The sequence below is a fragment of the Eutrigla gurnardus genome (genome assembly GCF_963514095.1).
Source record: "Eutrigla gurnardus genome assembly, chromosome: 7".
NCBI classification, from domain to species: Eukaryota; Metazoa; Chordata; class Actinopteri; order Perciformes; family Triglidae; genus Eutrigla; species Eutrigla gurnardus.
The window spans coordinates 29,474,278-29,500,501 of NC_139921.1; the positions used below are offsets into that span (position 1 = coordinate 29,474,278).

The window sequence follows — 26,224 nt, forward strand, 5'->3', positions numbered from 1 at the left end:
GAAACGTGGGAATAGAAAGCTTTTTGTTGTTTATTTCATATACGTGAATCACAACATTGATGCTAATCATCAGTGTGTGTGTGTGTGTGTGTGTGTGTCTGTGAATGCAGCTGTTAGCGTAGCCGCTAGTTAGCTCCAATTCAAACGGGAAATGATTACACAACTCCAGTCACCTTCTACTGTAGAGATGACAGCAGTAATCTTCATTGAAAAGGCCACTTACAGGATTTTATTGTGCACTCAGCTGATTTCATAGTTGTTTGCTCGGTTGTCATGGAGACGGCCCGAGCTGTCATCATGTGACATAAGTGTCACAAAAACATCAGCCGCGTGACTAATTTCTGAGAAAATGTGAAACTCAGAGCTGATGGAGACGATTTTTGTAATGATCCTGAGGAGGAGGAGAAGAAGAAGAGGAAGAACAGTGTGAGGAGGAGAAAAAGAGTGTGAGGACCAGGAGGAGGAGGAGAAGAGTGTGAGGACCAGGAGGAGGAGGAGAAGAGTGTGAGGACCAGGAGGAGGAGGAGGAGAGTGTGAGGACCAGGAGGAGGAGGAGGAGAGTGTGAGGTCCAGGAGGAGGAGGAGAAGAGTGTGAGGACCAGGAGGAGGAGGAGAAGAGTGTGAGGACCAGGAGGAGGAGGAGAAGAGTGTGAGGACAAGGAGGAGGAGGAGGAGAGTGTGAGGACCAGGAGGAGGAGGAGGAGAGTGTGAGGACCAGGAGGAGGAGGAGGAGAGTGTGAGGACCAGGAGGAGGAGGAGGAGAGTGTGAGGACCAGGAGGAGGAGGAGGAGAGTGTGAGGACCAGGAGGAGGAGGAGGAGAGTGTGAGGTCCAGGAGGAGGAGGAGAAGAGTGTGAGGACCAGGAGGAGGAGGAGAAGAGTGTGAGGACCAGGAGGAGGAGGAGAAGAGTGTGAGGACCAGGAGGAGGAGGAGAAGAGTGTGAGGACCAGGAGGAGGAGGAGAAGAGTGTGAGGACCAGGAGGAGGAGGAGAAGAGTGTGAGGACCAGGAGGAGGAGGAGGAGAGTGTGAGGACCAGGAGGAGGAGGAGGAGAGTGTGAGGTCCAGGAGGAGGAGGAGAAGAGTGTGAGGACCAGGAGGAGGAGGAGAAGAGTGTGAGGACCAGGAGGAGGAGGAGAAGAGTGTGAGGACAAGGAGGAGGAGGAGGAGAGTGTGAGGACCAGGAGGAGGAGGAGGAGAGTGTGAGGACCAGGAGGAGGAGGAGGAGAGTGTGAGGACCAGGAGGAGGAGGAGGAGAGTGTGAGGACCAGGAGGAGGAGGAGGAGAGTGTGAGGACCAGGAGGAGGAGGAGGAGAGTGTGAGGTCCAGGAGGAGGAGGAGAAGAGTGTGAGGACCAGGAGGAGGAGGAGAAGAGTGTGAGGACCAGGAGGAGGAGGAGAAGAGTGTGAGGACAAGGAGGAGGAGGAGGAGAGTGTGAGGACCAGGAGGAGGAGGAGAAGAGTGTGAGGACCAGGAGGAGGAGGAGAGCATGAGGTCCAGGAGGAGGAGGAGGAGAGTGTGAGGTCCAGGAGGAGGAGGAGAAGAGTGTGAGGACCAGGAGGAGGAGGAGAGCGTGAGGTCCAGGAGGAGGAGGAGAAGAGTGTGAGGACCAGGAGGAGGAGGAGAAGAGTGTGAGGACCAGGAGGAGGAGGAGAGCGTGAGGTCCAGGAGGAGGAGGAGGAGAGTGTGAGGTCCAGGAGGAGGAGGAGAAGAGTGTGAGGACCAGGAGGAGGAGGAGAAGAGTGTGAGGACCAGGAGGAGGAGGAGAAGAGTGTGAGGACAAGGAGGAGGAGGAGGAGAGTGTGAGGACCAGGAGGAGGAGGAGAAGAGTGTGAGGACCAGGAGGAGGAGGAGAGCATGAGGTCCAGGAGGAGGAGGAGGAGAGTGTGAGGTCCAGGAGGAGGAGGAGAAGAGTGTGAGGACCAGGAGGAGGAGGAGAGCGTGAGGTCCAGGAGGAGGAGGAGAAGAGTGTGAGGACCAGGAGGAGGAGGAGAAGAGTGTGAGGACCAGGAGGAGGAGGAGAGCGTGAGGTCCAGGAGGAGGAGGAGGAGAGTGTGAGGACCAGGAGGAGGAGGAGAAGAGTGTGAGGACCAGGAGGAGGAGGAGGAGAGTGTGAGGGGTTAAAGAGGGAGACAAAGAGAGTAAAACCTCCAGACTGTGTTTGGTTTCTTGTTTCTTACAAACATTCACAACCTACGCTCCTCAGTGACACGACTGAACACGTCGCTAGGCAACAGCCGGCTAAGTCTGTCCGCTGGAGTTTGGGCGCGAGGCTTGCCTGTAAATAATACACACACACACACACACACACCGGGCCCCTCCGACCGGCCCCCGGCCCCCGGGTGTGGTCGTCTGAGGGCCAGCGGCGGCGGCGGCGGTGTAGGGGTTTGTGGTCAGCCGGGATATTTTGGGCTCCCGGCTCGGTCCCCCCCTTTTTGGCGGGCCCCTTCCATTGATGGGACGGCAGCGGCCCGGTGACGGGGCTTGTGGGTAATGCCACCCTTGGCCTGCGGCTGCAGGAAACCATTTCCCTGCTCTCCCACACTGCAGACAGACAGACTGTCCACGCTGCCACCGCCGCCGCCGCTCACTGACAGCGTGCAGCGCAACGCCGCCGACCACAGCGCCGGTCAACACACACGCTGTAGTAAACACACACACACACACACACACGTCCAGTCAGAGGGAGTCCAGCATGAAATAAGGCCATTTAAATTATAAAAAGAAAAAAGGAATATCTGAAAAACATGCAACAAATCAAAATGTAGAATATTATTGTATTTTAGCACCTTTTAAAAAAAATAAAAATAAATACGGGGACATAGCGACAGAGAGTCAAAACGAACGTCAAATTTAAACTCTGACGAGAGTTTAAATAACAAGTCACTCAAATCAGAGCCAGAGGAAGTAGAGCGTAGAAAACGTAACGTGGATGAACGTGTTGGTCGATGCTGTACGACGGTTTGGTCGGCGTCCATTTTGATGTGTTTGAGCCGGAGAGGAGAGACGGTGGTAATGGGGGGGGGGGGGGGGGGGGCCTGAAATAGCCCCGACAGAGAAATGACAGGACAGGTGGAGCAAGGTTACCACTGGCCTTGGAATAACAGAGTGCTGCCATAAACCAACAGATTAGCTAACCCTCGCCCCCCCCAAACCCCCCCCCCCCCCCCCCCACCTCCAGACGACGACTAACCCGCCACTCCACAGATCCCCCCCCCCCACTCATTCCAAGAGTGACCTCGGCGGGGGGGCAGAAAATGTCATATGGTCAGGTGGAGATTTGTTCGTCCGAGTGCTTAATGTCTTATTTTACAATAATAATAAAAATAATCATAATAATAATAATACATGAATCATTGTTGGATAAAGTTTAATTTAAGGATGTGGAACTTGAACTTGATGGAAATGTCACATAATTTTAATCATTTTAATAATCATTAACTGCAGCCATATTTCATTCGTGGAGTTTCCACCTTAAATCAGCTTGTTTTCTTAAAACATTTGCACTTTATTCTTTAGTTTTACTCTTCAATTTATGGCAGAAAGCTTAAAAAAAGTCCAGTAAAAGATCAGCAGTTACATGTGTTGTAACACGCACACACACACACACACACACACACCTGCAGCAGACATCCATCACCCTGACGGAGACGTTCTCCTGCTTCGTGTTTTTGGGACATGAAAACACGAAGACGTCTCTGGAACAGGAGCTGAAAACATTTCCACTTCTTTCTTTTTTTCCTCCTTCCTCGCTGCCTCCATCATCATCATCATCATTCCTCACCGCCAGACGTTTATCTGGCTCGCTGCCCGGCGTCGAGCCCACCTTGGTGTTTTCCTGCGCTGTAAAAGTATTAATTCACGTTATTAAGTGCCTGCGCTCCCCTCGGGGGGCCGAGCTGTAAATATGAACACATACTCAGTTGTGAAATAATAACAGACACTTTATTTGAGGGAAAAATAAAGTCAGCCACCGTTGCACCCGCTGAACTCCCCGCGGTCTGTTCTCTAATCACTACGACCTGGAAGCATCAATAAAAACAGCAGAAAACATGATTAAAACATTAAACGTGTTTCGTTAAATATCCTGGTGAGGACGTTTGGTGCTTTTGTTCTTCCTGTTTGGAGTTTCAGACGCTTCAGGAAGGAAATAAGACGAGGACGGGAGGAAGACGTGCATTAAAGATGTTTACCTGTGTGTGTGTGTGTGTGTGTGTGTGTGTTGCAGCTGTAACTACGGCTGGCAGGGTCCGCTGTGTGACGAGTGTTTGCCGTATCCCGGCTGCGTTCACGGCACCTGCAGCGAGCCGTGGAAGTGCACCTGTGAGAAGAACTGGGGAGGTCTGCTCTGTGACAAAGGTCAGTCTCACTGGGTTTACACGATGCACCTGAACGCACCACCATGCCCCTTACAGACAACTGGGTTTAGGTTCTTGACCTGGTCTCGAAGGCCAAAACTTCTGAATGAGTCTTCTGTTTGTTTCAAACACTGTTCTGTCATTTACCGTAAATCCTCTAATATAGGCCCGGGTCTCTAACATTGGCCGGTCTCGCTGTCGGCGGAGGTTAATAAATATTATATATATATTTATATTAGAGGATTTACGGTATATTTGATATCTGATGATTTCAAGTTGAACCAAAAAAGTCTGTCATGAGTCAGCAGGAAGTTGCTTCAGTTGTTAAAAAAAAAAAAAAAAGTCCCAAAATAAGGACTTACAGGAACATGTTGTTGTTGTTGACTCGGTTTCACAACCGGAACTATTTTTAAAGAGTTTGCATAAAAAAAAGGAAAGAACATTGAAAAGTCTGACACACATAAACACAACATTCATTGTGAAGTCTTTATTTCCAGCACATGGAGCTAAAAAAACCACCACCATGCTGCTTTTTACAGCTCCGTGTTACAACACACCGGCTTTCTCTGTCAAACATGCTCTTCCATTGTGTTGCTTGTAAACCTGCAATCAGAAGCTTCTGGAAGGCAAAGGCAGCGATGATGCGGAGCCAGCTTGTGTTTCAGCTGATGTTTTGATCCAGTTCTGATGGTCTTTGTGGTCCTGCAGACCTGAACTACTGCGGGACCAACCGGCCCTGTCAGAACGGCGGGACCTGCATGAACACGGAGCCCGACGAGTACAACTGCGCCTGTCCGGACGGATACTCGGGCAAGAACTGCGAGATCGGTGAGTCTCTCTTTTTAAATCTTGTTTTGGTGCCACGTCACGTTCAGGGGAGCCGGATCGAATGGGATTCACGAGCGTTCCTGCCTCTCTCCCTCCAGCCGAGCACGCCTGTGTTTCCAACCCGTGTGCCAGCGGCGGCACCTGCATGGACCTGGAGAACGGCTTCCAGTGCCTCTGCCCTCCACAGTGGACCGGCAAGACCTGCCAGATCGGTACGGCTGCGCGGGTCCTGGTTCAGGTCCTCGTTGCATGTGTGTTTGTGTTTATGCTGCTGTGTGTTTTAACCAGGAGGGGTTACTGCACTAATTTCCAATGAGAATGTGTGTGTTTGTATATATGCACCCCCCCTCTCATCTGCAACTCGAGCCAGGTGACTTGAGTAAAGCTAAAAATAACCTCCCGCCTGGCAACTGCTCGGGACAGAATACACTCCAGCGGGGGTCTATCTTTGGCCCCAGACTGGGCGTTACTGGGTGGTGGTGGGGGGGGTTGTATGTATGTACACTACGGCGCGGCGACGCCCTCACCCCCCTCGACCCCGGCCAGGAAACGCTTCAGAACCTGTAAACATGCGCCAGCAGCACCGAAACGCTCCGGTTTGTGTTACGGATGATTCTCAGAGCCTTTCAGGGAGCGGCTGGTACCTGGGGGGGGGTGGTAGTGTAGGGGGGGTTGGGTTTTTGGGAATGGGTCGGGGTGTTTGGTTTCAGCAGGCCAACAGGTGCCGCTTACCTCCTGGGAGTCGTATTAATGCACTGTGTCGGCTCGGAGGGAGCGTGGCTGCATGGCGGGCGCGGCCCAGCGCCGCCTCTGAAACCGACCACTCGGAATGCTGCAGGTCGGCCTTCTGGGAATGCAATAGAGGGGGGGGGGGGTGGAAACCCTGGCAGACGTGAACTTCACCCTGTCGACCCCCCCAAGTTGCTACAGAGAGACTTAAATATGCTCTAAATGTTCCACGCTGTAAAAATGTGTTATTATTGTGGTTTCTAACACACGGGGAGATTTCACAACTTTTAGAGACAATTAGTCGACATCAGATGAGCTATTTTTAACGACCTCGTCCTCATTAAGGATTTTGTTTTTCCTCGTGAGGAGGAAGAAAAAAGAAAAACTTCCCGCCGAAAGTCAGACAGGCTTTAAACGGTTGTTTGTCGCTGCGCTTGGTGACTTGGTGACGGGGCTTCTGGGATCTGGGCTCGCTCTGATTCTCTCTCTCTCTCTCCCCCCGTCTCCAGACCTTAACGAGTGCGAGGCGAAGCCTTGCCTCCATGCTTACTATTGCAAAAACATGATTGGTGGATATCTCTGTGGCTGCTTTCATGGATGGTCCGGCCTGAACTGTGACATCAGTTAGTATCAATCTGCCCACGTACTCAGCTTCTTTTCCTGCTGCTGCTGTACCTGTCGCACCTGTCGGGCCCTGTCGCACCTATCGGACCGGCTAGCCTCCTCCGTTCCTCTCTTCTCATTTCATGTCATCTTTCTGAAATATTTCCATATTCTTGTAGCTTATAGATATATATTTTTATATTATCTCAGTCTGATCCGCATCACTCCTCTCAGTGTGATCCGCATCACTCCTCTCAGTCTGATCCGCATCACTCCTCTCAGTGTGATCCGCATCACTCCTCTCAGTCTGATCCGCATCACTCCTCTCAGTGTGATCCGCATCACTCCTCTCAGTCTGATCCGCATCACGCTGGTCTACCTCCTCTCTTCTCTTCCTGACGGCTGTAAATCTTCCGGGGGTTCTGACTTCCACAGTCGTGGGTTCTCTGCATGTTCTGGCCTCCTGAATCTGGCGTTTCCCTCGGGGGCTTGAATCCCGTTTGCTTCAGCTGCATGTTCCACTTCCACCCGCGTGCCAAGTTTGATCCTCATAAATGTTTGTTTTTCCCTCTTCAGACGCGATCAGCTGCCAGGGTCACTGTCAGAACGGAGGCACCTGCAAGGTGAGATGTTTTTATTGCTCCCCTCGCCCCCCCGAGGGCTGATCTGGATGTATGTGTTTAATGTAACGGGACACGATGACGGCGGTAGATCATCACAAGGTGTCACAACATGGAGTCATGTGCTGGAGGGCGTTGTGGGTGTTACAGTGGTTAAACGGCGGCTGCCAGCCTGGGATGATGAAGTGGAGCTGTCAGGAGGATTTAAGGGGGACCCAGTAAATGTTTTTCACTCAAACCTCCCAGATCCATCACGCCCATTTATCTCAAACATCATCATCATCGTCGTGAATACTGCTGCACGATGAATCAAAACGATCCACAAAAACAAACGCTTCCTCATATATATATATATATATATATATATATATTTATATATATATTTATGTTTGTGTATTGAATGCAATGAATTCATGCGAAGGAGAACCCTATTTTAAGTCTCATTTTTTTCAAATTTCAAATCGAAATTTAGAGTACATTATACAACACAACATATATACATAATTTTCTTTAAAAAAATAATAAAGAAATAAAAATGAAAAAATAATAAAGAAATATATAATAATAATAATAATAATAATAATGATATATACCTACATATATATATATATTTATACCACACACACATACACACCAGCATGTACACATTCAAACATACAGAAATATAAATGAAAGATTTGAAGCACGTGAAAGTGCGGCTACATTTGGCTGAAAGACAAGAATGCTTATTATCTCCTATCTCCTATAGTTGCTCTTGAACGCAACATCCAGACTCTCACATTTGAAATGAAAGCGATATACTTGCTGGAAGCGGCGTGATGGCGTGCATCTGAGTGATATATGCCTTTGCGTTGCAGGAGGGATCGCGAGGCTGCGTCTGCCCGCCAGGCTTCGTGGGCCGCCACTGCGAGCACCAGCGGAACCGCTGCGCCAGCGGTCCGTGCAGGAATGGCGGGCGCTGCCACGCCCTGCTGGACGGCTTCATGTGCGAGTGTCCGCAGGGCTTCGCCGGCACCACCTGTGAGGTGAGGACTAGATCCAGCATGTAAAACAGAAAGCACCTCATCTCAAGGATGCAGGGCGAGAAACCCAACCTCCGCCTCTCCCTGCAGGTCCAGAACAACCCCTGCAGCCCCAACCCGTGTCACAACAAGGCCCAGTGCCACGGCATGATGGGGGATTTCTACTGCAGCTGCCCCGACGACTACGAGGGCAAGACCTGCTCCAAGCTGAAGGACCACTGCAAGACCAACCGGTGTCAAGGTGAGAGCCGGGGCCACGATGGCGTCCCCAGAATCATAATCATAATCAGCAAAATGTGATTAAAACTCCTAAAACGCACATTCAATTTTTTTTAAATCAAAATTGGATTACATTATACAGCACAACATATATATAATTTTATTTATTTATATTTTTAAATAAATAAATAAAAATTACAAAAATAATAATAATAAAAAATAATAGTAGTAACAAAAAAAATCTATTATCAACTGAGATTTTTTTTATATAATAAATAAATGAAAAATAAAAAAAATTAAATAATGTATTTTTGAATTGTGTATTTTTTCTAATCACTTGTGACATTATTCCTGATTATTATATTTATTTATTTATTACATATTGGAAATAATTAATATAATAATCACCTTAAATCACCTTATTGTGTGACCTGCGTTAAAGGCCTGTATCGTCCAATCAGCAACCAGCTGGAAGTGACAGGATTTCTATTCTGACTTTACAACCCTGCTGATGGTCTTTTTTCCCACCTTCTATAACCCACCTTGAAGTGATCGACAGTTGCACCGTAGCCGTGGCAACCAACGACACCCAAAAGAGGGTGTGGCACATCTCGTCCAACGTGTGCGGTCCCCACGGACGCTGCATCAGCCTTCCTGCCGGGAACTTCAGCTGCTCCTGTGAGCCGGGATTCACCGGCACCTACTGCCACGAGAGTGAGTCATCACACACACACACACACTATATTTATCACCATTTACCATCACTGGGAACCACATGATGGTTACGGTAACTCAGACTCCAGCTTCACTAATCATCACGGTCCTTTAGGAAATCCGTTTTCGTGCTCCTGCAGGATATTTTAGGAATAATCCTGAACTTCTCAAGAAGTGATTCGTCTCAAAACATGATTATATCTCTTTTAATTATAACATATATTCACGTTCCAGCAGGTTGAGCACGAAGTTCATCCCACAATGTAACCACAGAAACCAAAAAACATCTGAACCAAATAAATAAAATATAAGAACAAAACAAAAAAGGCATAAAATCAAGAATTAAATGTCTTTTGTTAAATTTGGGGTATTTTATGCATTTTGAAAATCTGACAAAAGTTGAAAACAACATAAAAACCTCAAGTAACGGACTTAAAACTCAATTAATTTGTAATTATCGGATGTTGAGAATTATAATATGATATGACTCGTTCTTATTATAAGGAGAATATAGTAAATATCTCTGGTCTCTCTGCCTGCAGACATTAACGACTGCGCGTCGTCGCCCTGTATGAACGGAGGAACTTGTATCGACGGGATCAACTCCTTCCAGTGTTTCTGCCCCGACGGCTGGGAGGGAAGTCTGTGTGACGCTGGTGAGTATCCGTGTTACTGGAACAGGCAGTGAAGCCAACCCTAGAGTGCCTTAAAGCTGCTGGCCACCAGGGGGCGACTCCTCTCTGGTTGTATAGAAGTCTATGAGAAAATGGTCCTACTTCTCTCTGCTGGCCACCAGGGGGCGACTCCTCTCTGGTTGTATAGAAGTCTATGAGAAAATGGTCCTACTTCTCTCTGCTGGCCACCAGGGGGCGACTCCTCTCTGGTTGTATAGAAGTCTATGAGAAAATGGTCCTACTTCTCTCTTGATGTATTATCTCAGTAAACATTGTAAACATGAGTTTATGGTCTCAATCTCTAGTTTCAAGTCTTCTTCAATCCAGCATGATGTTCATTTAGTACATTATGGTCCATTTAGAGTCCACCAGACCAGGAAGCAGGGGATGCTTTAGGGGGCGGGGCTTACCTGCTGATTGACAGGTCCATTTAGAGTCCACCAGACCAGAAAGCAGGGGATGCTTTAGGGGGCGGGGCTTACCTGCTGATTGACAGGTCCATTTAGAGTCCACCAGACCAGAAAGCAGGGGATGCTTTAGGGGGCGGGGCTTACCTGCTGATTGACAGGTCCATTTAGAGTCCACCAGACCAGAAAGCAGGGGATGCTTTAGGGGGCGGGGCTTACCTGCTGATTGACAGGTCCATTTAGAGTCCACCAGACCAGAAAGCAGGGGATGCTTTAGGGGGCGGGGCTTACCTGCTGATTGACAGGTCCATTTAGAGTCCACCAGACCAGAAAGCAGGGGATGCTTTAGGGGGCGGGGCTTACCTGCTGATTGACAGGTCCATTTAGAGTCCACCAGACCAGAAAGCAGGGGATGCTTTAGGGGGCGGGGCTTACCTGCTGATTGACAGGTCCATTTAGAGTCCACCAGACCAGAAAGCAGGGAATGCTTTAGGGGGCGGGGCTTACCTGCTGATTGACAGGTCCATTTAGAGTCCACCAGACCAGAAAGCAGGGGATGCTTTAGGGGGCGGGGCTTACCTGCTGATTGACAGGTCCATTTAGAGTCCACCAGACCAGAAAGCAGGGGATGCTTTAGGGGGCGGGGCTTACCTGCTGATTGACAGGTCCATTTAGAGTCCACCAGACCAGAAAGCAGGGGATGCTTTAGGGGGCGGGGCTTACCTGCTGATTGACAGGTTGCTACCATAAAGCATGAAGGAGTAAAGTTAGCGTCTCCGTTCCAGACGTGAACGAGTGCAGCAGGAGTCCGTGTGAGAACGGCGGCCGCTGCGTCGACCTGCTCAACGACTTCTACTGTAACTGTGTGGACCAATGGAAGGGGAAGACCTGCAGCTCACGTAAGTCCATAGTTTATACATGGTGACTGGTAGTTAACTAAACGTGACTTTACTGGCAACAGACAATGAAATGATAATTATGTTAATGATATGCTTATAGCTCTGTATCAGTACTCCTAATGCTTTATAACAAGAATCATAACACATGAGCATTTTGTTATGATTTGTGAGGTCACGTATTATTTCTTGCATGGATCATAGTGTATAATAATTCCCATAGTTGTAATATAATCTTTTTGATAATACATCATAAAGCGACTTTAGTTGTTTGCTTTAAGTAAAGTGAAAATGAATGTTATGTTTTCTTGCATAGATTTAATGACAATTTTTCACTTTACTTAATCGTTAATAATGTATTATAGACGCGGGCGTAGAAAGAGTAGACTTGTCCTCGCCGTTCAGGCTGAGACATATGTCTGAAACCTCTTTTTTTTCCCATGATGCCTTGCTCCAGGTGAGCGCCAGTGCGACTCCAGCACCTGTAGTAATGGAGGGACCTGTTACGACCACGGGGACTCCTTCCTGTGCAGCTGCCCGTCAGGCTGGGGGGGCAGCACCTGCAACACAGGTCAGGACCGACCCCCCCTAACAACACACACTGCTGGTAGTGATGTCATAACGGGACTCAATCAAAACGTTGTGTTTTTGTGTTTTTCCAGCCAAGAACAGCACGTGTGACTCGGGTCCGTGTGAGAACGGGGGGACGTGTGTCGGAGGAGGGGGGGACGCCTTCACCTGCATCTGCAAGGACGGCTGGGAGGGAGCCACCTGTGCTCAGAGTAGGTCACCCTTAGGTGCCCATGTCCCCAGGGAGGGATGGGAGGGAGCAGGACTTCCTGTTTGAGAATGCTAAAAATGCTGCAATTTACCATTTGAGCTTGAGAAGTTGGGTTTAAAACGGCTGGAAGCTGCCTATGATGTCATAAATACGGAACCGAATTACGTCATTATGATCCAAAAAGCACGAATAGTCCTACTTCTCTCTTGATGTATTATCTCAGTAAACATTGTAAACATGAGTTTATGGTCTCAATCTCTAGTTTCAAGTCTTCTTCAATCCAGCATGATGTTCATTTAGTACATTATGGTCCATTTAGAGTCCACCAGACCAGAAAGCAGGGGATGCTTTAGGGGGCGGGGCTTACCTGCTGATTGACAGGTCCATTTAGAGTCCAACAGACCAGGAAGCAGGGGATGCTTTAGGGGGCGGGGCTTACCTGCTGATTGACAGGTCCATTTAGAGTCCACCAGACCAGAAAGCAGGGGATGCTTTAGGGGGTGGGACTTACCTGCTGATTGACAGGTTGCTGCCAATGCTAGTTAGCTGCTAAGATGACTTTACATTAAACTGTAAAGTTCAACCTTGAATCATAGAAGCTAACTTTGTGAGCAGCTTCACACCAGAATCCACATGGATCCAGATCCAGTAATGTTGCAGCATTGCTGCTCGTGTTCATCAGATCCACCCGTTGCTCCTCCACAGTCCAAATATGGTCAATTCCTTCACTGGTTGCTAAAAATCCAAGAACTCAAAGCTTCAAAACCCAGTTATAATGATTATATTCAGCCGATGGTAGCTTCTGTCCAGGCTCCTCCCACAGTGCCGGTTCATCATGACCTCAACTATAAAGCAACTTTACTTCTACGAGTTTCCTCACCGGTTTGTGTTCTCTCTTGCAGACGTGGACGACTGTAACCCTCATCCCTGGTAAGTTATTAAACATACAAACACACTTCAGCAGAGACACAGTGTTGTGACCTTTGTGACCCCGTCGGTGTGTTCATGGACATTCGTTTAGAAAGCTTGAAGTGGAGCTTTATTGATGTGACCAGACCGTTCTGGTTTATCTCTCTGCCGGGTGTGGCACCGTTAGTTTCGTTGTTAACGCATCGACTCGGCTCTTGTTTGGACTTGAGGATGTGCAGCCGAGCGTTGGAGCGGATCTACAGGGTTTCCCAGAAACTCTCCCCCTGCAGATCTGCTCTCGTGTTCCCGGACTTTCCCTCCAAACATCCAACACCTCCACTTCAGTTTCACTTTTTGACATTTTTATTGACAATATTGGCACAAAAAACAACAAGTGGAGACAAACCAGGCACTCCCCAGGACAAAAGCCCCCCCTCCTCCTCCTCCTCCTCCTCCTCCTCCTCCCCTGCTGAATGACTGACAGGTGGATTAGTGGTGGTTTGGGGTTTTGGAAGAAGGCGGTTTGAGGGAGACGGGGGCAGGAGAGTGTGAAGAGACCATTCACCGTGCTCGACCTGGGGGGATCTGTGAGGACCGGTGGGGGGTGGGGGGGGCTCAGTATGTGGTCAGCAGGGATTTACATATGAAGTCCGGGACATTGATCAGGGATCAGCTTCAGCCTCGTCTCGCTCCGCGGACTCCACGGGGAAATACAAAAGGGGCTGATAGATTAGTGGCAGCGGAGTCGCCGACCTCAGAGCGACGAGAATGTGATGTCACGTTAACATTCGTGATCTCATCCCGATGTGTTTAAAAAACACGCTGGAATCACTTTATCTTAAACACGTTAATCGGACACTTTTTAGGTTTTAAAATGGCAACATTGTGTTTTTATTACACGATGACTCCTGGATTTATGACATCGATTGATGATATTTTTACGATCATCCCGATAATGAATCGACTTATTGTGTTTTGTATAGATTCTTATATTGTCTCTAGTGGACTAAAGCAGCTTCCCTTTCCTCATAATTCACCACTAAGGCGTCATTCCATGAGAAGTGTCCCTGAAGGGGTCGTAGAGAAGTGAAGTACCTTCTGTTATTAGTACTTGTACAACATTTGCGACATCGGCTTCGACATGAAGATTGCTGTTTAATTGCTGCTTCTCATACGAACTCCTTTAAAGGAAACAAACTAAAAAAACAACTTATTGATTTACAGTTTTTCTAAAAGCTCACCTGCAGTCGAAGAGCAGCAGAATGTTTTTGCCTCGGGGGGGAAAAAAATCCACTTTTATGAGAAGAGATTCACTTTTAATGCGTTCTGCAGTTTCACAGACGATAAAAACTAACGTTACATCAACCCGTTAGTGAGCTCTGGGGAGGACCCTGATCCGGATCAGAGTCCAGGATGTGAGTTTTGTCTGATGATACACTTTCTTCATCCTCCTCTGAACTTCTGCTTCTTTGTGTTTTTCCTGCAGCTACAACGGCGGCATCTGCGTCGACGGCGTGAACTGGTTCCGCTGCGAATGCGCTCCGGGATTCGCCGGACCGGACTGCCGCATCAGTGAGTCCCTGGGAAGCGGAGGAGGGGGGAGGGGTTGGCGGGGGTCAGAGAGGTGAAAGGTCGCGGCAGGGGGAGCGTGACCCCATTGTTTCAGGGCGACAGATTAGGAAGCCTTTTAGGAAAGACGGTCTTAATCTCTCCCCTCGGAGCTGAACCCGGGTCAGCGCTGGGGCTCGGCAGACGGGCCCGTGCGCTCTCCCGCGGCCTCATGGGAGAAAAAAAAAGCCCTTTCAGAACCCCAATTGAAGCGTTTCAAACCAAAACCGCCCAATAAAGCCATTGTGCGATGGAGGATCGTCCGAAATTCCGGCAGTCATTGAAGGTATTTGAATGTAACATTCAAAGGTTTCGTTAAGCTTCGGGAAGAAAGAAGACGAGCAACAAAGAGATGTGTGTGAAATAAAACCCAGCTGTCTGTCCTTCGCTGTGGTGATGATGATGATGAGGATGATGATGATGATGTCACCGTTAACATCTCTGTGGTTTCTCCCGCAGACATCGACGAGTGTCAGTCGTCTCCGTGTGCCGACGGGTCGACCTGCGTGGACGAGATCAACGGCTTCCTCTGCGTCTGTCCTCCGGGACACGCCGGGCCTCGCTGTCAGAAGTGTGAGTAAAAAAAAAAAAAACAACCTCCGTCGCCATCTTTGTTTGTCACGTGAAGATGAAAAAGGTCACCAACTTCCTTCCTGTCTCGCAGTCATCGGCCTCGGGAAGCCGTGCCGCCACGCCGGCCTGCAGTTCCCTCACGGCAGCCGCTGGGAGGAGGAGTGTAACGGCTGCCAGTGTGTCAACGGATACGTCCGCTGCTCCCAGGTCAGTCCCCAGGTCATGTGACGCGGCTCGGAGGGGTACTGGAAATCCTTGAAACACTTAAGTGTGGTGTTTTCAAGGTTTTAAAAGTGCTTGGATGTAGAATAAAGGTCTTGAAATGTGTGTTGTATGTGATGACATCTATGATAGAACAGAGGAAAGAAGATCTCCATATCTGAGGGACTGAAAACAGCATTTTCTGACATTTCTTTATGAAAAATGACTTTTGATGATGAACAGATGATGAAAATAGTTGGTGATTATATTTCTGTGGATCTGTTAGTGGAATTAGTTTTCCTTTCATTTGTGGTCCTTCTTTAAAAAGCTGTCTCCAAACATCATGTTGGTTGTTTAGAGGACAATAACATCTCATTTAATGTGATGAACAAGTGACATAATAAGTAGACTGAATACTGACCATTGGATTGGTACAAATATGGAGTTTACCACAGCTGGAAGGGGCTGGAAAAGCATGGAAATGCACCTTGAAATGCTTGGAAAGTGCTTGACCTTGACTTTGGAGAAGGTGGAGGAAGCCTGCATCTTGTTTTAAGTTGAAACCAGTGAATGACCTCGGCCGTGTCTCCTCCCCCAGGTGAGGTGTGGTCGTCGGCCCTGCCTCCTCCCGCAGGCTCCGCCCCCTCCTCTTCCTCATCCCCCTCCTCTGGACGCCGGCTCCACGCCGTCGTGCCCCGGAGGTCACGAGTGCGTGGAGCATCAGTTCCTCACCTGCTTCTCGCCGCCGTGTCACCAGTGGGGCGTGTGTTCGTCGCCGGACCCGCCGACACCCCTGCACACCCAGTGTGAGCCCAACAGCGGTTACCTTGACAACAGCTGCGCTCGCATCACACTCATCTTCAAGAAGGACAAAGTGCCGCAGGTGAGATATCAATACTGTAAAAACACTTTATTTATTTTTTTTATACATTTTCTGGTATGTTTGACAATATTTGAATCAAATTGTATATAATAAGCACATAAAAAACATGTGAATCCAAAAGTGTTCTAAATGTAGACACTTGAACAAAAGATTTCTAAACAAGTTATTTGGAGGATTTTATAGTTTTTGACTCAGTTTTATGAGCAGACTGCAAAGACGTTGCCAGTTAACGTAACGCAGTGATGTCATCACGAGTGACGGCGTGAAAAGACAGAAGCCTCAACTTTCCACCAATCATCTGGCTCTTCTGGTTTTTGTTCCAGACCTTGAACACATCCTGCAAACAAGGATCCGTTTTTTCACTTATTTCTTTTTCGGTATTAAAAAAATATACAAATCAAAAGAGGAGGAAAAAATGGGAAATATATGACCCCACAGCCGTAAAACAAATAATGGGTGTTGCTTTAAAATAACTTTAACGAGAGAATGACGGCATGCCGGCGCTGCTGTGAGAGAGTCTGAAATGAGACGGTCTCAAACCGCCGACTGCAAACGACTTCACATCGCTGTTGATGCGTCGTGTCATAACAATACATTCAAAACCGTTTTCCCTCCCACGCCGGATTGTTGACATTTGATAATTGCTGGGTTGTTGACAATCCGAGGTCGTGGAGAATGAATCACACACACGTGTTCAGATGAGCCAGTTTCAGAGTTTCTCGGTATCATCGTCCAATCCGATCTTCTCCACGAAGACGACTTTGTTCGGAGAAAAAAAAAAAAAAATTATCCATTTTTTATTTTTCTCTTTATGTTTTTTGTTTTTACTTTTCTCCGTGGTGTGAAAACAAGCCTTCAAAAGTCTTAAAAAGACGTCATTCCGACCAGGACGTAAGCTTCTCCCGTTGCCTAGCAACCAGCTCCGGTTGAGAAGAGGTCACTTACTTTATCTGATTAAGATGAAGCCAGAAATCATATTTGATTCTTCTTTATCTGATGGAGGATGTGCTTCATGTGAGTGTATACTCGTAGACCACGGTGTTGATTAAAACCGATGAACTCTGGGATCAGTTTGGACCGTGAAGGATCCATCGGTGGGATCCTCTGGATCAGGAGATGAAGGCTGATGAAGGTTTCCGCTCTGCGAGAGATAAATCCTGTAAACGTGCTCTGATCTCCTCTGTTGTCGTGTTCTTTCCTGTTTCCTACTGTATCACGAAGACTTAACCGCCCCCCCGCGGCAGGTCTGGATCAAGTTTTATGAATGGAAACGGCTCCATTCCTCTGATAAGATACTGATCTGAGATCTGAGAGTCCCCCCCCGCTGGGCTCTGATTAGCTGCATCTGAAAGCGACTTAGGAGGAATTAGACGGCGATTGTTCCTCGCCCCAGTGCAGATGCTAATCTGTGTGTGTTTGTGTGTGTGTGTGTGTGTGTGTGTGTGTGTGTGTGTGTGTGTGTGTGTGTGTGTGTGTGTGTGTGTGTGTGTGTGTGTGTGTGTGTGTGTCGCAGGGCACCACGGTGGAGAACATCTGCTCCGAGCTCAGGTACCTGCCCGTGACTCAGACGCTGGCCGAGGAGCGAGCGCTGCTCATCCTCTGTGACCTGTCCTACTCCAACAGTGACGCCGTGGAGGTTGCCATGGTGATTATTACACACACACACACACACACACACACACACGGATGGATATACAGTCTTGGTGGTGCATTCACACCAAACGCAAAGGGAATGTTTCATACATCCATTTCAACAAGCTGGATTCACTGGATTTAGCAACACACATCTGCTGGTTTACTACAGCTGGAGGAACCTAAAATAATCAATTTATCGGTGATTGAACATCAATAACCAGATGAAAAGGATGCTGAAATAACTCCATCATGATGGTGATCAGTAAAAAGTGCTGAGTCATGCTTTGTTAGGTCTGTCTGCAAGACCACAAGATAACTACTGTTAAAACGCTGGTTTTCTGAATGGAGTCTGGTTGATGGATGCTAGGCTACGCTAACATTGTAGCTGCTCCATCAACACTCCAAATAAGGTCATCTAGACATAAATACAGCAGAGACCTTGTTGTTTGGACCACAGACAGTCTCTGGTTCCTCACATAGTCTGGTCTGGTCTCTGGACTAATGTGGGCTACTATCTAGACCTTTGGGGGACCACGGACCTGGTTTGATAGATAAATCCTGATTCCGTACTTCATGCCGGTAGATTCCGTTGATGGACAAAGTAACACTTTCCATCTTTTCTTCTCCCACTTTGTAAAAATCGCACTCAATTTGTCAGTTTAAATGGTTTCCAGAGGAGCTCTACTTTCTGTCTCTTCCTTTCTTTCTCTGTTTAAACGAGAGAAACAAGAAAGAGAAGGAGGAAGAGACAGGAGGCGTTTGAAGCTTTTAACAACATCTGGATGAGATTTAGGTTTCTGTTGGGACACCTTGCTGATCTCTGCTGGCCCTCCTCTTCCTCCCTCTCTCTCTCTCTTACCTCTCCTGCATTCATTTGCTTTCTTTGCGGTTTCTTTTTCTTTGTTGCTCTGTCTTTCTCTCTCCCCTCAGCCTCTTCCTCTCTCGGCCACCCAGACTCTGGTTGGGGGGGAATCAGTCACATCGGGGCTCTAAGCTTTTAATGGAGGGGATTAGTTCTCCTTCCTCTTGATGTCTTTGAGCGACAGATACAAGAAAAAAGGAGCGGCGAAACCTGACGTGCATCCAAACTCCCAACAACAAGGCGTTCATATTAAATATGAAAAATCAAATAAATAAAACAAACTCCCACTCTGCTGAAGCTAAATGTCAGCGCTGGTTTGTGTGGGTGAGATCTGTGTAGACCAGTTTACTCTCCTTGCTGCCATGCTGGAAACAAGTGGTTCAATATGTGTGTGTGTGTGTGTGTGTGTGTGTTCATCTGGACATGTTGAGGCTGACAAGTAAAGTCAACACATCTTCAAGTAGTTGTGTCAAAATATTTAGAAGTGACGTTGAGACGTCAGTGAGGAGCCGAGCGAGGTTTTTTTTTTTCCCATCGGCATCCTTGAATCTGGAGGGTAAAAGTGTTCACACCTGTCGGTGGGCAGAGAGGCGGCTTTCCCATCGGACTGCAGCCCTCGAACGCCCCCAACATCTGGCTCGTCTCCGGTGGGAAAAGGTTGAATCTGGCGTTTATTCGTGAAGCTCACTGTAGTGAATGTGTTTACGCCCAAAATGTGAAATTAAGTCATTTTACCTCGCTGATCAATCGGAGTAAACTTTCACTCAAAATCGACAGAAACAAAAAATAAAACCTGTAATTCATCATGTTAAATGTTTATCCTCAAAGCCACCAGACTCCATTGACGAAAACACAAATTTAACTACGCCAATCGTTGCAAAACAGCTTTCATTTCTTAGTCTCTCCACCTTTCCACCAATCACCAGCCCAAAACAAACCCTTAATTCAACAGAAACAGTTGTTGTAGGTTCTCCTTTTAAAGCCACAAGACTCCATTGACAGAAACAAGAATTTTACCTCAACGATGAAACACATTCCTTCAATCCTCAATCAATAAGTAACCGATCTAAAAACCTGCATTTAAACATGTTCATTTTGGTGTAAAAGGGGTTAATAGAGAGGGACGAGGAAGCCGATCAATATCTGGAGATATTACAGATATTATATCGGAGTCGTACGTGCAGAAAGAGACAGAATCGCTTGTGGAAAAAATTCAAAATTCAGACCTGCGTGTTTTCTCACTTTTTATTTTAGGTTTTGGAAAACCTACAAAATAAAATAGTTGGACACATCCAAAGCAACTCTGAGGCTGAAAGCTGTGAATCATCACTCATGAATCATACTGACTTATTTCTGGGCGATATCTGGAGTTCCTCTCGACCCACACGATCCCAAAACATGTGATCCAACAAGCCAATCAGATTCAGCTCCCCTCTTAAGACGAAACCAACCCTAGAGCTTCAGAAATACCTACGCAAAAAAAAAGGGCCGCAAGCCAATCAGAGCAGAGCTTCTTTTTTTTTTTTAAGGAAAGGCTCTTAAAGAGACAGACACTAAAAAACGGAGCGTTTCAGCCAGGCGGTGGACACAGAATGTACGTTAATGTATGTAAACGTGTTCTAGTAGGAACCCTAAATACGAGTAGGAACCTCTAAATGATCTCAACGTGTCCCCTTTAAGACCCCCCTTTAAGACCCCCTATAAGACCCCTTTAAGACCCCCCTATAAGACCCCTTTAAGGTGTGAACCACGTTATTCTCTCATTTCCTATCTATCTAATAAAAGCAAAAAAATAATCATTTAAATCAAATGAAACATGACAGGGGAACTCTGAATCATTGAGGAGACACAGTCAGGGGTCGGGTACTCTCCGTCGCCGCGGCGATGCGGTCTGTCAATCACGGCGGCGGTGGGCGGGGCTTAGAGGTGTGTGTGAATGGGCTGCTGGTTTTTCTCAGGAGAAGAAAAGAGGAGTGCCGGTCCCCCCGGCCGAGCGAGGAGCACAGCTGGCCTGTTCTCTATTGTTTGCTCTAATTGAACTGCACAGCACACAGCTAATCCCCCCCCCCCTCCCCCCCGCCTCCCTACCCTCACCCTCAGCACCTTATTAGGCAATTAACTCCACCCTCTGTGGTCTCAGCAGGGGGGGGTCCGCAGCCTGCCAGATGTTAGGATGAGAATCTCTTTTATTCTGATGAATGTGGGCTCTCTCTCTCTCTCTCTCTCTCTCTCTCTCTCTCTCTCTCGCTCTCTCTCTCTCTCTCTTTTTGTTGTCCTGCATCGCCTCAAGCAGCAACTCTGTTGACTGTTTCCGTCTCCACTGATTGAATCTGTGCCGTCAGGTTGCTTTTTGCACGTTTTCAAGCTTTTTTTCCTTTTAAATAATTGTAGTTTTTTTTTTAGTTTTAAGGGTTCATTTTAGTTCCCGTGAACCTTCAGATACTCAAAAAACAAAAAAAACAAAGTGAGCTTGAAGTCTTCTCTCTACACTAATGGATCTTTTTCACATCAAACCCACAATCCCTCCTGATCCCTAAATGTGGTCTCAAGCTGGTCTCCCTTTCTTTAACCCTGATAATGCAAAACAAATTGATTCCTGTCCTCTCTCTCTCTCTCTCTCTCTCTCTCTCAGTCCTTCGAGCAGGACGTGCAGGACAGCGACCGCGGGCAGATCAAGAAGGCGGCCAGCGCCATCATCGGCGCCCTCTCCAAACGGCCCAACAGCACCGTCATGCTCGCCGTGGTGGAGGTCAAGGTGGAGACGCAGGTGGTGCCGCCGCCCCTCGGTGAGTCGCCGGGTCCAATTCTCGTTACATTAGTCAGATGAAAGTGCGGATGTAAAGGCATTTTTTATCTAAACCTGCAGGGAGATCATGTGTTCAGTCGTGTGTGTGTATCCGTCTGTCTGTCCGCGGCGGATCTCACTTACTAATGAACCCATCGGCTTAATGTTTTCTGGGCTCCATCGTGACTTCACGCCCAAGGACCTCTAATGGTTGCATTTTTTCCACTTATTGAAAAAAACATTTAATTGGCTGTTTTTTATACGTCATGCGACTGCTTCTGTCACAAATCAGCGAGGCTCAGAAACGAGCCCTTCTAGTCAAAACATTCATAGAAAAGTTCGGCCTGATCTGCAGTGTACGGAGGTCTGCAAGTGTTTCTTTATTTCCTCTAACATGTCCCCCCGCCCCCCCCCTTAGGGTACCTGGTCCCGGTCCTCTGCGTCGTCTTCGGCGTCCTCTGGATCTTCTGCATCGTGGTCTGCATCTGGTGGACGCGCAAGAGGAAGAAAGAGCGCGAGAGAGCGGCGCACTGCGAGGACGCCACGGTCAACAACCAGCTGGAGCCGCTGCGGAGCCACGGCCTCAAGGACAACCGCGACAAGGACATTCAGTACGAATGCAAGAAGCTGATGGGCCCCGCCTCCGACAGGACGTGCGACGGGGCCGAGGGCGAGGAGGAGGACGGGGAGGCGGGCGAGCGGCGGGAGGACGGCGAGGAGGAGAGGGCGCCGCTGAAGTGCTCTGTGGTCGGCGGGGCGGCGCAGGACAGGGGGCTGATGGGTAAGGGAGGGGTCATCTGCACGTCACGCAGCGGGCCGGTGAAGGCGCCGCACCGGACGCCGTACAGCCCCAAAGACAACCGGTGTAAAAACCTGAACGCCGCCAACCTCAGCGAGGACATCAAAGACCACTATGTATGAGGAGGAGGAGGAGGAGGAGGAGGAGGAGGAGGACCTGAATCACTGAGGAAAAAAAACTGCGATGTCTTCAACGTCACTGACTCTTAAAAAAGCACCAAAAAGTGAAGATTACAGATGTTTTTGTGTTCTATTTTTATTTTGTCACACCTTTTTATTTAACTTTGTCTGCAGCTCGAAGGCTTATTTTACCAAAAACAAAAAAAAAACAAAAAAATTACATCACAGCTTCTGGATTTTCTCGTGAAATTGCTGGAATCAAGAAAAAAACGCTCCTGATTTTGTTTGTTTGTTTGTTTTCTGTTCACAAATGTTTGTTTGAGCGAACGCCATCGGCCAGCAGCTGTAAGCGTTGTTAGCATCTGTTAGCATCGTTAGCAGCTGTTAGCGTCGTTAGCAGCTGTGAGCATTCGGCTCCCGGATGCCTTAGCCCTCAAACCCGCGGGCCTTTATTTCTACACTTTTTATAAAAACAAAACCATAAAAAAATGATTAATATTAAAAGACGGCACAGAGAATCCACTGTTTGTTACCTGGCATGAGCATTTTTTGTTTTTGTTTACATTCATAAACATCTTCCATTCTGGCTTCATGGTTCTTTTTTTTTTTTTTTTTATAATAATAATAACGACGTCGCTGCTTCCTGCGAGTCCACGTGACGATTCTTCAGTATTCGCTTCGGTAGAAAAAAGTGCCTTCAGCCTTTTATTTCTCCCTTTTTCTCTCCTCCGACAGAGTTTATGCAGAAATACGTATAAAGGGAACGACGTCCGAGCAGCAACTCTTCTTCTTCACCACACAAAGGTTATTTTCTTTGCGATGTACATATGTAAATATGAAGAAAAAAAATGGCTGTGTATATTTGAATTTTAGTAACTTAAATGATGCTTTGTATCATAGTTAGTCTAAAGACTGTTGGTTTTTTGTGGTTGTTGTTGTTCATTTAGTTTTTTTTAATGATGTCATTCCGTTTATTCGTGTCTGTCGACGCTACGACAGGTTTTCTACAGATTTTTTTCCGGATCGTGTCCCGCTAAAACACAAGCGTCTCGCTTTAAAGAGGAAAACAGCTTGTGATCGTTTGTCTTTATGTGTTGTTGTTATTTGAGAACACAAATACAGAGATTGGAGAGTTGTTGTTGTTGTTGTTGGATCTCTTTCCAGCAGGTTTTTTGTTCCACTAAAAATCAGATTCACCTTTAAATTATTAAAAAAAAAAAAAAAAAAAAAGCTTACACCTGCACATTTTCGTCTTATGGGCCATTTCATTTTCTGTTTTTTAATATGACTAAATTCTGGATGATTTCTCCACATTAGGTGCTGGTTGTTTCTTGTCCTCCTGGCTGCATGTAGATGATCATAAAAACAGTTGGCAGCCGGCGTCTGTTGCACAGCGGAGGGGAAAACCCAGGCAGCGGGCCGACGCTTTTATTTTGTAAAGATATTTTGTCTTCCTCCCAAAAAAATCTGAACAAGTTCAGTTTTGCTGGAATCGAATCCTTTTCGTGATTCATGGCTCGCTTTCACCTCGAGGCGATGAAAAATACAACCAAGTTAAGTAAACTATTTTTCTGTACTTTTTCTGCAAAAAAAAAAAAAAAAAGGTTTGATAGAAACACCATGAAATCCATACTACACGATATTTATATTTAGATTTATGGAAGCTCGAATAAAACTCCACACATCCTTTGATTTTTGTGATTTCCCAGCGTCCACTTGGTTTCATCATCGCCGTCCCTGTTTCATCGTTTTGTTTTTGTTTTTATCCCGTCACCACATGAAACGCTCCGCTGCAAGCTGCCTGATCCATCACTCGCTCTTAATTAGCGACTCCGCCATGCAGTAAAGCATTCTGGGTCGTAAACCGGCGCTGATGCGTCTACTTTCCCTTCGTTAAAAAAAGCTCTGCTGCCCGTCTCACTCTCTATGTGTCTCTCTCTCTCAGTCTGCAGCTCTCTTTTACAGTTTGTTGACAATGGAGATGCCACGCAGGGCAGCAGGGTGTTTAGTGGTCTGAAAACCCTGCACCTGAACCCCCCAACCCCCGAATCAAAGAGGTTAAGCCCCGCCCCTCCTCGTGTGTCTATTCTGGTCTAATGAAGGGAACAAGTTGTGTTGTTGTTTTTCTAACGAGTCTGTTTCTGCGAGAAAGAGGGGAAAAAAGAGTCAAATCATTTCACCATCTGTGGACATTTATGTTTTTTGTTGTTGTTGATAAAGTTGATTCAAATCATGTACAACCACGTATTCATATCCTGTCAGTAAGTCTAACGATGGTGTGAGTCTTGGCCGAATGTGCAGAACGTTGTCATAATTTTGTACAAAATTTGGTAAAAAGTCTTGGTTTGTTAGTGGATTTTTTTTTTGTTCTTAGAACAATCCTTTTATTTATTAAAGTATTTTATACCAACGTTGGATTTCTTTTCCATTTTTTTAAAGGTGGAGACGTGAGAGTGTTTTGAATTGATTTATTTCAGACACAAAAGTCCGATCATCGGCAGATTTCAGCTAGCTGGTTTTCACGTTAACTGGGAGGGGGATGAGAACTCTGGTGGACCAGGACCCTGAAGAGGGTCTGAAAGCTGGACTTTACTGTAGTTTCCCTCCTCTGTCATCTAGAATAATTTAAGTAAGCAGCCTTAATGTTTGCAGTGTACGTTTCTGCATCGTGTTGGACCCAAAGTCCTGCAGGATACGTAAAAATCAAACGAACAACTTTCACCCAGGAGGCTGCTGTTCTTGTCCCGTGTGAAACCAAAAGCAAACGTTGACCTTTGTTATAAGATACTGTTACATTTGCTACAAAACATTACATAAGATGTTAAGATTTGAACGGTTCACATGTGACAAACTTTTGTCGAGGACTGTTGGCGAGCGGAAAATCGGGGCTTAAGTTGTGAAGTAGCTTTTACCGAATTTCATAAAATGTATGAGTTTTAGTTTTTTGTTTTGTGGAAAAGCAGGAAAAATAAACTCTCATGTTAAATAAAAAGCATGAACAGATCTGCCCTTTTGCCGATATAGATATAATAATTGCAATAAAACTCTACATTTAGTGTTCTTCTGCGTAGCCAATCAGCTAGCTCGCTGCCTCCCGCCACCAATCTTCCGCATGCCGCCATCTGCCCGTTTAATGACACTGTGGGAAATGATTAACGCCGGCCCGCCGTCGTCTGAAAGCCCTCTGGCCGCCGAGCTGGACCGCCGTAACGTTCCCGGGACGTCCGTGTTTGTTCATTAACCCGCCAGTTGTTTGGCTGAAGAATGGGAAGCGTGTCTGGAATCCCGGACGGCGCTGTGGGGTCACAGGGTCACGGGCACGCCGCGGTGGCGGCACGGCCACTGACCTACTTGGAGAGAGAGGGAACACAATGAAGGAGAGCGTGGCGTGCAGTCCCACAATGCAAAGTGTCGTCCCACAATGCAATGTGTAAGCTGATGCCGGACTGCAGTGAAGGCTTGTCGCTCCACTCGGGTCGTTCATGTCTGTTTGTTGTTGGCAACTCTTGATTTATTTACATGAATGCAAAATGTATTTTTTCTATCTCAAAAAAATTATTTTATTGAGTTCTTTCCTGTAAGAACTCAATAAAAGATTTAAATATTTTTATCTTAAAATGTTTTATTTAATTGATCATTTATTATTATTATTTATTTATGATTGATTTGAAGATAAAAAAAGGTTTTATCTGTAACATTTTTTATTATAATTATGTTTATCTTTACATTTTTAATTGATAATATATAATTATTATTTATAAATATTATTTATTGATAATTTATTATTATTATTTTATACATTATATTTGTATCTTCACATTTGTTTTTTTTTTATTGAGTTCCAACAGGAAAGCTGTCAAAAAAACCAACTACCTGCATAACATTTGAAAGGCAGCACTCAGCTCATCGGTCACTCACTCAGGTGTGTGTTCATTCATTGGCTCTCCGCAGGGCCGCGTGGCCTCGGGTCAACCAATGAGCGGCAGAACTCTGAAACTTCC

At 46.8% G+C, this 26,224-nt stretch overlaps 1 protein-coding gene across 2 annotated transcripts; it reads left to right on the forward strand.

Annotated features, from left to right (window-relative positions):
• The first annotated feature begins 4,202 nt into the window (after nt 1–4,202).
• Nucleotides 4,203–24,633, forward strand: LOC311015941 (protein jagged-2-like). 2 transcript variants are annotated; one of them, XM_084013383.1, is made up of 20 exons: nt 4,203–4,357; nt 5,065–5,184; nt 5,283–5,396; nt 6,423–6,536; nt 7,093–7,139; nt 7,994–8,161; nt 8,249–8,399; nt 8,927–9,091; nt 9,634–9,747; nt 10,958–11,071; nt 11,526–11,639; nt 11,731–11,850; nt 12,752–12,779; nt 14,245–14,330; nt 14,826–14,939; nt 15,031–15,146; nt 15,739–16,023; nt 17,537–17,668; nt 21,153–21,306; nt 21,724–24,633. In XM_084013383.1, the coding sequence occupies exons 2-20, from the start codon at nt 5,115–5,117 to the stop codon at nt 22,224–22,226; spliced, it is 2,709 nt and encodes a 902-aa protein (XP_083869509.1). In that variant the 5' UTR covers nt 4,203–4,357; nt 5,065–5,114; the 3' UTR covers nt 22,227–24,633. The 2 variants fall into 2 exon arrangements, with proteins under 2 accessions (XP_083869509.1, XP_083869510.1); XM_084013384.1 differs by lacking the exon at nt 6,423–6,536.
• The last annotated feature ends 1,591 nt before the right edge of the window (nt 24,634–26,224 follow it).